The following is an 11,463-nucleotide window of genomic DNA, read 5'->3' on the forward strand; positions in this document are numbered from 1 at the left end:
CCCTACACGGCAGGTCTGAGGGGGGTCCAAGCTCTCCCATTTGAACAAGCTCTTGGTTGGTGCCCAAACTTGCTGGTCCTCACCCTACCTTTCTGAGTAGCAAGAATTTAGTCCCTCTTCCTGTTTATGCCTCTTTCTGGGGCATAAGGGTGGGGTTGGTGGTCTCTTCCCCAGCTCATTCTTGTATCTTCCCTGTCATCCAGTGTGACCTCTAAAACTTTATTCTGACATGGTACTAGGTAAAGAAAATGAATCTCTTCTGGACTGCTTTGGGGATTAAAGGATCCCCAGGGAGCTTCCTCTGAGCACCTCCTATGTGGGGAAATATGGTAGAGACAAAGTAGTCTGTCCCCCCTCCCTCCAGCCTCCTCTAATCTCACCTTTCTCACAGCTGCGAGATTCATTGATAGGGCTCTTTGAATGCATCCAGAGCCTGGCCCTGTGCCACCTTAGGAAGCCAGCCCTGGGCCCTGTCCAGGTGCCCTACACCGCAGAGAGGAAGTGGTGGGAGCAAAGGAGGGGCTGCAACCCAGGGGGATCTCTCCCCTCAAACCCCGGAACCACCCCCCAGCTCTGGTAGAGAAAGGATGCAGCCAGAGGACCCAAATTATCTGGGGTCCTCATCTTCTCCTGGTGTCCCATCAGTCTAAAGCTAGGCTTTTCCTCTTGTCTCTTTCTCTCTCCTTTTCTCCAATGGACATCGATTAAGGCAGACAAGTAATAAAGATAGACATTGGCACTGGCTGAATTCTTATTCTGTGCCAGGCGTTACATACATTTTTCATTTAATGATCACAGCAATCCTGTGAAGTAGGTACTATTTGTATTGTCCCCATTTTACAAATGAGAAAACTGAGTCCAGGGGAGAGTAAGCGGCTTGACTAAGGTTACACAGCCAGAAGTGGCAGATCTGGCATGTGAACCCAGGTCTCTGTAACCTGAGAGTCAGTGTCCCCAACCATTGAGCCATATACTCTATAAGGATGAGACGCCCAAATGCACTGGGCAGAATGGGATGGGGGACAAGGTAACCGGCTGCAGGGGAAAGTGTGAAGTGAAGGGGTGGGCTAGGAACGGAATTCAGGGAGGACACCCATGGAACTAAAGCCAAGATTCATGTCCAGTCTAAAGATCCAGAGAGACATTATTCCCTCTGTCCCACACCTTCTGTGGTGCCAGCCCCCTCCTGCTTTTACCCTTGGCTTCTAAGGCCAAGGAGGCATGGCTCGCCCATCCCACCAGAGCTCCTGACTTGGGACTCCTCAGGAGACCACAGCTCCCTTGGGGTGTGGACTGGCTTTCACACATCTCGGTAGGTCTCTCTGCAGGAACGAATGAGTGAGTGAGTAAGAGGAATGCATCTCTTTTCTTAGCTTAGGGCCCCCTCACCCCACAGCCCAAACTAGTCCCTCTCCTCCCACGGAGACCACAGCTCCGGCTAGGGAACCCCTGTGTACCCCAGCCTGTCACCAGCTTCCCTCCTTTCTCAGCTCTCAGTTCCCACAGCTTCTGCAAAGCTGGAAACCACGGCGGTGGGCTCCGCCACAAAGAGCAGGAGGGGGAGGGTTGGGTTGGGGGTCAGGAGACAAGCAGTTGTACCTGGTGAACGCTCCTCCCTGCCCATGGTGAGAATTTTCTGCTGATACACCCAGATCCCAGGCTGAGAAAGTAGTGAAGCTAAAACTCAGGTGGGCGAGGGAGAGTCTGGGGTTTTGTAAAGCCACGAAAGACAGCCAGCCACCTGAAACCCCCCCTTGGTGCCCTGCCACCCCCGCAGTCTGGGACAGGAGAAAGGAGGGGAAACAAAAAAACCGAGTGAAAACAACCAGTGGCTGGGGGGAGGGCATGAATCACCAGGAGGAAGCTGTGAGGGGTGGGAGCCCAGACGCCACAATCAGTGGCCTTCCCAGCCTCCGGGCTGCATCTCCTCTCCAGAGTGCCTCTGCTGGTGCAGACACCAGTGGACCCAGGAGGACCCTGGCTCTGGCCCCGAGGCCCTGCCCTGTTGCCGTCCCTCCTCCCAGATAGACATCTCCATCCTTCCTGAGCCCAGAGTCCCAGGGAGGGGCAGCATTGCAGCAGCAGAAGGAGCGGAGATGAGATCTCAGAAAGGACTAGTCACTGGAGGAGGGAAGGAGACCCCAGGGCTGCCTTTCTTGGAGAGCTCTTAACATGGGAAAATCCCCATTCCCTGTTTGAGGCAGTGGCCTGGGGGCAGGGGAGGAGGAGGGAGCTCCTGGGAGGGGCAGCCGCACCAACACCCACATTTCATTGTGGTGGGACGGGCTGGGATGCTCCCAACATCTAGGGCCTTGGGCTGGGGGTGTTTGGGAGTCCCGTTAGGAATGGGAAGAGGGGAAAAGGCGAAGGTGCAACAGTGATGCGAGGAAGGAGGGGGCCCTTTGTAAAGTCCTCAGATGGCCCCGGGCTCTCAGGCTGAGGTCTGTGGCACCCGGGAACTTGGACTTCTTTCTGGCCCACGGCTCCTCATTATCATGACCAGACTGGAGATAGGTCAGGGCACAGCAAAGACAGGCATGCAACCTCGTACCCCTCGTCCTCCCACCTCCCCATCCAGGCCAAATGCCGGGGCCTCATGTCTCTTGGCTCCACACCGGCCGCGCCCCAGAGTGAGCTGATGGGGCCACCCTCCCTCTGGCTGGCTGGGGAGTCTTTCTGGCTAATGGACATTTCCTCTCTACTGACCAGCAGGTTGCCATGGCAGAGAGCCTGTATCATTCTTTCAGAACTTCTATAAATCCCATGCCTCCCACTTTCTGCCTTCCTAGACCCGATCAATACTCAGTGTCTCCCCTCTCCTGCCAGCTTTCTTTCCTCTCTGTCTCTCCCTGCGTCTGTGTGCCCTTCCATCTTTGCACTCCAGTTCTGTCTCAGGCTAGACACCGCAATGTTTTGACTCTCCTGGCATTTCTCCAGTTATATCTCTATCTGGACATCACTCTCTCCCCATGTGTTTCATAGATCTTTCGTCATTTGAGTTTGGCCTCTGCATCTCTCTTTTATTTCTTGATCTATTTCTGCTCCTTGTGTGTCTGGCCCTTGCGTCTTTGGGTGTGTCGCAGTCCCAAGACCCCAGTGCTCTGCGTTCCCCAGCTAAGGTCAGAGAACATGGTGATGGCTGGTACTCACTAGGGGGTCAGGGCAGTCAGATAATCTGGGGCTATGAGATACCCAGGGATGTCCCAGTGAGAAGGATCAGTGGTACCAACCCCCAGATTGGAGGAGACCCCTTTCTTGCCTACTGCCCAGGGGGATATCATGTAGAGCTGACCAAGTGTCTCCCCCGTCTAGTCCCAGGGACTCCTGCCCTCCTGCCAGGCTCTGAAGCGCATCTGATCATTGCTTCCCAGGGTGGATTTGCTAATTTGAGACCATTTCTGGGAAGACCGGTTTGCTAACCTTTGCTGTTAATGGGAAGAAGCTAGAAGGGAAACTGAAGCCCCAAGAGGCCCTTCTTCTTGTGGAAGATTCTGGTGCTTCTCCTCACCCCTCCTGACCTGCCCCAGCTCATACACATGCACTGGAGTCTCTGTCCCAAACGGGGAAATCAAGTTCTTTCCTTTTGGCCGCCTCTCTGTGTACCCTCTGGGAGAGCTGAGTTTCCTCCACTACCCTTGGAGGTGCTTAACTCAGAGACCAGCGCTCTCTCCTTGGTCCTGGGCCCTCAGAACTGGGCGCTTCCCCAAAGTTGGTTTTGTTTTAAAATTCAGCTTACTTGTTTTAAGGAGACAAGGGCCCAGTGACTTGCCTAAGGCTACAAGGCTGGTCTGTGAGAGGTGGCACCAGAACATGGTCTTTAGACTCAGCCCACGGGTCTTTCCAGGATCTAATATGGCCTCTCTTTTGTGGGTTGTGGGAAGACGCCAGGTTGAGGCTGGGGGTACCTCAGGCCTCAGGCCACAGGGGCATGGGACTTCTCTTTTCCTCCTTCGCCCTGTGCTCTGAGAGGTCCTCTGGCTTCCCTTACAAGGGTGAGTTGCCCACCCCTGTTCTGCTAGATGGCACAGGGACCCCAGACATCTGCCCACCAGCTGTTGGCCCATGGCTCTGGGCCAGGAAACGGGTGAAGCTGAGGGCTTTTTGCCCCCATCTCCACTGTGTGATCCTACTCATCAAACAGGCATCTGAACCTGGGGTGGGGGTGGGGGTCTCTCTCTCTCTCTCTCTCTCTCTCACACACACACACACACACACACACACACACACACACACACACACACAGCACCCTGGCTGGATTCCACTTGGTCATCATGTTCCTGCATTGGGCAGAGCGTGATGGACAGGCATGGATGCTGGGGTTCTGACCTCCTCTGCCTGCTGACCTGGCTTTACCCTCACTGTCCCACCGCTTCAGGGTACAGCAACTCCTTTGGACTCTTTTCTCACCGTACTCTCAGGCAGTTTGGAGGCACGGAGGGAAACACTGCAATGGGAGCCAGGGGAGTGAGTTCAGGCTGCCTTTTAATTACCAACCTCCACGTACTACAGCTGTGTGATCTGGGGTAAAGCACTGGGCCTCTCTGGGTCTCAGTCTCTTTTTGTAAGACGAGGGGCAGGGTACCTCGGATACTCTTGGAGATCCTTTTCAGAGCCCGTGACACAGGAGTTCCTCAATAGTCCCTTTACTGTGGCTGCTCTAAGAGAACTGCTCAGGGAGCCAGACTCCCCGACTATTCCACCCATCTCCCAACAGACCTTGGCCTTGACCGGGACACCCCCTGCCAGGGAAGAGCACTCAGCTCTGCTCACACTGTTCCCAAGGTGCCCGTCCTTTCCAGAGGGCCCCAGGCTTCCCCTCTCCCGGGTGGCCCATTCACTTACTTCTCATGACTGAGTCGTGGGCTTTGCCGCCTGGGCTCCCTGTCCTTCTCAGCAGGGGTGTTCCAGGGATGGGGCGCAGATGGCAGTGGGGCTGTGGGCCGCGGCTCTGCACCTAGCTCTCCCCCAATGCTGCTGGGCAGGGGGTTTAAGATCTGCACCCCACAGGTGGCCGACTGACACCCCCCCCAGCTCCACCCCCCCCACCCCTCTGGGGTGTAGTGGTTGGGTTGACAGGTGCCCCATGTGGCCAATCTGGGCCTGGGGCAGAGTGTGAGGGGCGGGGCAGCCAATCGCAGGGGGCGTTGGAAAATTCCAAAACCACAGGCGAAAGACACACGCGGTAAAAGCTGTTTCCACCCGCCAGGGTAGTTTTGGCTGGGGAGCCGGAATGGAGCTCACGCGAGCCTGGGGCCAGGTCCCTATTCCCCCTCCCCCCGAGGATCCCAGAGCCTGACCCTCTTTGCCAGGTGACTCCAGGGACAGGGATATTTCTAGAGGTAAGTCACAGAATGTCTGCCTGGGGCCACCTGCGACCCTGTGGACTGCCAAGAGCAGAGCTCAGTGAGATGCAGTCTGGGAGGCTGCCCCACCACCTACCATGCTCACGCCCTCCCTACAGACACGGTGCATGCCCTGGGCTAGGGAATAAATGATAATAGTAGCAGTAATAATCATCAGACAAATGCCACTATCTGTAGGAGGGGTTAGTCCATCAGAAATTTCCTCAGGAGCAAAACTGCTGAAATTGGAATGCGGATGATGATGATGATGATGATGATAATGCTTAGCCATATGCCAGAAATGGTTCTTAATGTTTTATGTGGATTAGCTAATCCTCAAAAAATACTTTATGTGGTAGGTACCATTATACCTATTTCAAAGATGAGGAAAATGAGACACAGAGGGGTTAGGTATCTTGCCCAAGGTCACACAGCTAGTAAAGTGGTGGAGTCAGGATTCAAAATCAGGCAGTTTGGCCCCAGATTCCACTTGAGGAATGGGAAGTTTTCTCTGGTTCAGGTCTGCTTACGAGGGTCTCCTGGTGTGCAAATCTCTGTAGAGTTTTTTGGCCTTGGTGTCCTTCTGTGGAGCCAGTCAACTTCAGAGGCTCTCTGAGCCTCATATATGCTCCGTGGGGTACCTCAGCCTCGGGGTTCCCTCTTCAGGATCCCTTAGTAATCAGGCCCCCTCTTGGTCTGGGGGGTCCCTCTTGGGTTCCTCCCTCCTTGGGGTTGTCTCGGACCCCCTTTGGGGGGCTGTCTCAATTCTGGAGCCCATTTTTCAGAGCCTCTGGGCCCGGGGGAGGTGTTCATCTCTCCTGGATTCTCTGGGCCAAAACTCCTAAGAGGTCTCTGATCTTGCCGGGACTCCATGACTCCTCAGCCTGGCACAAGCCTTTCCCCGCTGGCCTTCCTCGGGCTCTCAGGAGCTGGGCAGTGGGTTGGGGGAGGACACTCATCGGTGGGGGTGGGGTGAGGGGGTGGCTGCATGGGGCCGGTGGGTTGCGAAGGGGTAAGGGGGTGTGGTCCTGGCCGAGGTTTCTGCGGTAAGGGGTTAAGGGTAGGAATGGGGCTGAGCCTCTTCCAGCTCCAGATGCTCCGAAAGTCCCCCATCTCCCCCCACCCACATATGGTCCCTGGCCCTCACCTCCCCCACCTCCCCCACGTCACTCCTTGACCCGCTTTCCTCCCAGGGCCCTGCTCAGCATTTCCGTGGGGCCCTGTGGCTAGGGGCAGGTGAGGCACCGATCAGGATTGTGCTGAGCAAAGCAACCCCCCCACCAGAAGGATGTAGCCTCCCGGTGGCCCCCCAGCCCCTCTGTGACCAGCTTAGGGAGGAGGGTGATGCTTTTGCCCTCTGAGATCTCTCTGCTTGGAACAGGGAGCTCTAGCAGTTTTGACAGCAGGAGGAGTCGCAGTGAGCTCTCAGGGGGAACTGGTAGGCAATCCAAAGGAGGGCCATAGAGAAATGCAGGTGGCCTCTCCTACCCCAGAGTTGTCCTCATCAATTCAAGGATGCTTAGAAGGCCTTCCTCAGAGTGCCCTCAGGCTGGTAAGGGCATGTGGATGGGACATGAGCTTTGAGACCAAGGTGCAGTGGGTGCATTTTCTGGGGGACTAGCCTCTCCCATGAACTAGGAGGATAGATCTGATGTGCTGAGAGTTCCCTAGAGAGGATGTTACTTGCTAGTATCCATTGGGAAGTCCTTCCTGAGCTCTAACCCCTTTCTCACATACTGTAGCCTCAGTCTTCCAGGGCCCCAGGACCCAGAGTGTTCCTATCTATGTGTTTCCTACAGAGACGAAGGCTTTCCTGCTCTCTAGCCCCTGCACAGGCTGGCCCCAGGCTTGTTCACACCTCGGGATGTGTTAACCACTGAGATGAACACCAAACCTGGCTCTGCCTCCACAAAGCCTGGTGCAGGCTCCCGGGGTCCCTGAGGCCACCCTGCCTCCCCGTCTCCCCACCGGCCTGGCGATCTGCCCCACCCCCTGGCGTCTCCTTTGCCTCTGTCCAGCAGCTTCCTCTCCTTCTACCATGGCCCGCTTTCACTGTTCTCTCCTTGTTTCTTTGCGATGTTCCCTCTCACCCTTCAGGCTTCTTTCTTACCTCTTTCGATTGCCCTGGTCTTGAAGTTTCTTCACCTCTGCCCCTCCTTTCCCCATCTCCCCACCTCCCCCGTTTTTCTAGGCACCACCTCCCTTCAGGCCCGGACATCTCTGCCCAGCTGCTCCACCTCTGCACAAGGCACGTGCCTTTCTTTTACACGGACCTCCCTGGAACCCCTGCTGAATTCTTTGCCATCTCTCCACGCCCCAGCACCAGTTCCTACCCCAATTCTCTACTCACAGGTGTGGGTCTTCTTTGCAGCCAGCAGCTCTGTGAAGAGAAGAGAGGGGGTCAGGGCCAAAGGTTGAGGACCACGGAGGACCGAGAGACACTTCCCAATGCCCAGGCCCTCATCCCCACCTCATTCCTTCCCAGCAGAACCTGCCATCTGAGAAGGTAGGACCACCCTTCACTGCACCCTTCTCTTCACTCTCTGCCCTACAGTCACACGAGGCCTCTTCCAAGTCCTCAGAAGTGCCAGGCTCCTGACTACTCTGGGACCGCTCCACACTATTCCTTCTGCCTGGAATGCCCTTCCCTTGCCCCTCCTCATTCTAGATAACTTTTCATCCCCCAGGTTCCTGATTATGTCTTTTCCTTGGAGAGCTCCTCCTGCCTTTGTGCTTATACACTCAGCACGAGCATTTGAGTTCCTGGTACTCACCACATCATCTCACTGCTATAACTGTGAAATCTGTGAAACGGGGCTTTCCTGCTAGACAGTGAGCCCCATGGAGGCAGGGACCATGTCTGCCTTGCTCATCTTGTTATTCTGTTGTGCCTGCCCCTTAGAGGTGCACAATAAATACTCTGCAGCCCAGCCTGAGTTCAATCTCTTGGTTGCTTATTTGTGCCTGAGAGCAGCTGGGAATTCCAGAGGTGTGGTGGTTGAGGGTAGGGGAGTGAGGATGTTAGGGGGAAGAGGAAGGGAGAGCTGCAAGCACAGACCCCTGCTATGCCTCCTGCAGGCTCTGGCTCCATTGGCTCACCAGCCTGCAGAGGACGGGATCCCCCCCACCCCGCTGCTGTGTGTGGCTGGTCCAGGGGGAGGGCAGGCAGTAGGGAACACAGGCGGGTTGATGCGGGGTGGGCAGGGAGGCACAGACCTCCAGAGGGGCAGCTGCTGAGGGGAAAGCCTTAGCTGGAGCATCGCTGGAGTGGGGAGGAGCGTGTCATTCATTCATTCATATGGTTAGCTTTTATTAAACACCTACCAAGGGAGCCCCTGAGAAGAAGCTTCCCCTGCCAGGCCTTGGTGCATTTCTTACATCCACACATTGGCTTCTCACAGAGCACAGGGCCATTCTTTCATTTCAGAAAACCCTGCAGGTCTGCCTTATGCCTCTCATAGTTTCCCTAACCTCTGACTCTGCTCTCCTGTAGTTTTTTTCCTTCTACTTGTCCAGTCCTTGACACCCCCCACCCCACTTTCATTCAACGCCCCCCCCGCCCCCCGCACACACACACACACACACTGTCCCTCTGCCCAGGAGATGCTTCTTACAAGCAGGCTTCCTCTACTGGGCTGGGCGGGGGCTGGCGAGTGGACTTGAAGGCCTGGGTTCTGCTGGGGGTGGGGTGGGGGGGAGGACTGCCCAGAGAGGGAGTGGCTCCATCCGGCCCCTCCTGCCTCCCCACCCATCCTGCCTGGCTCCACCCAGCTTCTTCCCTGACGTGGCACCGTCTCTTTGGCCTCTAGCCTTGCGCCTCAGAGCAGGCCTGGGGTAGGGGTGGTCCCCGTGCTTGACCCGGCAGTGGAGTTCTTCCTACACCAGGTGGCCCTGCAGCTTTTCCCCTCAGCGCTCACACCCTGACCTAGCACATGGCCCTGGGGTCCTGCAGAGAGAGTCTCTGAGTTAGACCATCTGCGGGCCCAAGGACCGCCTGACTCTCCGTCCCCCGCTGCCCCTGGCTGAGTGCCCCATATTTTCTGCAGAAATGAGACCCCATCCCCCGAGGCCAATGGGGAGGAATGTGCTGGGCTGGTGGGCAAGGGCGGTGGACAGGGTTCTATTGCTTTTTCACCGATCCTTTGTCATCCCTAAAGGCAGGACGGCTTCCTCCGTTGCTGAATGAACAGAAGACGGTGGAGTGGTCAGCCTCCCACTGCTGCCTGGGGTCCCAGCCACAAGAGCAGTGTCTGCCTTTTCTCCCAGGGGGCGCTCACAATTGGGACGTGGACCCTTCCTCCCTCCAGCTTCCCTGACTCTGCTCCCTTCTCCTCGCCCGTCCCACCCGTCTCTTCCTTCTTCAGCTCTCCCCTTCTTTCCCCTCCCTGTGCTTCCTGTCTCTCCCCTTCCTGTTTCTCCTCCTCTGTCAGGTCCCCAGCCCCTCCTCCCATTTCTCCTTCAGTCTCTATGGAGACCTGTCCTTTCCCACCGGCCTGCCTTCCCCTGCCGACTCATCTTTCTCTCCTTCTCTCTTTGCTTGCCCCTCCTCCCTCCTCACTTCCCGACCTGTCTCTTGCCATCTCTCCCTCTCCTCTAAACCTCCTGGCAGCCCCTTCCACCTGCCTGCAGGACCGTAGGGCCTCTTACCCTGCGAGGCTCGGTGGTGTCTCTGTGGGGCCCTGTCCATGGGGCAACTCCCTTGGTGCCGTCCTTGCTGCCCTGGCTGCCCAGGAGGGCAGGGAGCAGGGCCCAGGGGAGGGAAGAGGGAGGAGGGAGGGAGCACCTGGCCCAGCATCAGGCAGGGGAAAGGAGTGGCTGGCAGAGCATCCTGGCATCAGGAGGGGACAAGGGGAGAGACGGGAGGAACAGAGTTTGGAGCCTTGAGGAGAAACAGGGTAGGTGATGGGAAGGGGGCTAGCATTTATCGATCACCTTCTGTGTGCTGGGCCCTTTGCCGGTCACTTTATGTAAATCCGTGACTTTCTCCAGTCCTCCCAACATCTACCATGAGGCCGGCATAGTTGCTCCAGATAACTATGTGATGCTTATAAGCTAAGTGATGCTCAAAGATAGTCATGAGCTGCCCAAGGGCTTGCACAAGGACAATAAGTGGCTGAGCTGTGATTTGAACCCAGCTCTTTGTGACTTTAGAATCATGTGCTTTCTACTTGACCAAGACAGGTGACAGGAACAGGGGAAGTGGGGAGGGGAGAGATGACGATGGGATGGCTTATTCGGGGGACGGTGCCTCTTCTACAGATGAGGTCAGACTCATCTCCATGGTTCTTGGGTTCCTTGAGGCCTCTGCTTGCTTAGCCTCTGCCCTTTGCTGCCCTTTGCTGCCCTTCCCTAGAATTCCCTGGCTCCCTGGTGCCTCCACATCCTCCTGGTCTGCTGGGGCTGTGGGCAGGCCTGGAGGAGCGTGCTGAGGCAGAGGAGTGATGGGACAGGAGGGGAGCCACGTTGCGCTGCACTAGTTGCGGGAAGGAGACCCCCGCAGACTGGGCAGACCCACGCTGAGCAAGGGCTCTGTGGAGAGGTACAGGATACTGCTTCCGCGGGACCCGGATGCCACTAATCTCCTGCACAGCCTCGGCCCAGAGTTTGATTAGCTGGGCCTGGCTCTCCTGCTTACCCAACAGGCCGGCTGGCCAGAGGCCAGGCTGCAGTGGGGAGGCTCCCTGGCACCTCCTCCGGCTCTCACTCCCAGCTGGTAAACAGCAGAGCAAGAGCCAGCCACGCCTCAGCCTCGTGACTGCAGCCCACTCCCCCCAGCGTGGTGCACGTGGCATCTGGCGTGGAGAGGGCAGGCAGCTGTCCCTTCCCTCACCTTCCCTCCCACCTCACCATCCTGCACTCGTGCCCCACACTGGAACCGCATGCTCCGCTACCATCAACACCTCCGTTCCTGGGTAGCTCCCAGAGACTCCGGAGGGCTGCAGCTTACGGGACAAAGGTTAGAAGTAGAAAAGGACTTTCCAGCTCCCAGGGTGGTTGACAAGGGTGCAGGGAGTGAGGAAGAGTGGAGTGGAAACTTTTGGGGACCTTCCTGTACCGAGAGTCTGAGGGCGTGTGTCTGTTCCTCTGAGACTCTGATTATCCCCGTGTCCTTTTGGTAAAT

At 56.7% G+C, this 11,463-nt stretch overlaps 1 protein-coding gene across 2 annotated transcripts in view; it reads right to left on the minus strand.

Annotated features, from left to right (window-relative positions):
* The window catches only part of RORC (RAR related orphan receptor C), a 23,850-nt gene extending 13,726 nt beyond the window's left edge, over window positions 1-10,124 (minus strand). The window contains exons 1-2 of one of the 2 annotated variants that reach the window (XM_007460299.1): window positions 9,990-10,124; window positions 7,693-7,722 (exon numbers count right to left, since the gene is read on the minus strand). In XM_007460299.1, coding sequence (XP_007460361.1) covers window positions 7,693-7,722; window positions 9,990-10,029 — 70 coding nt within the window. In that variant the 5' untranslated portion in view covers window positions 10,030-10,124. The remainder of the gene's footprint in view (window positions 1-7,692; window positions 7,723-9,989) is intronic. The other variant, XM_007460300.1, reaches the window with a different exon arrangement.
* Window positions 10,125-11,463: the final 1,339 nt, after the last annotated feature.

The sequence above is a fragment of the Lipotes vexillifer genome, unplaced genomic scaffold (assembly GCF_000442215.2).
Source record: "Lipotes vexillifer unplaced genomic scaffold, Lipotes_vexillifer_v1.1 scaffold209, whole genome shotgun sequence".
NCBI classification, from domain to species: Eukaryota; Metazoa; Chordata; class Mammalia; order Artiodactyla; family Lipotidae; genus Lipotes; species Lipotes vexillifer.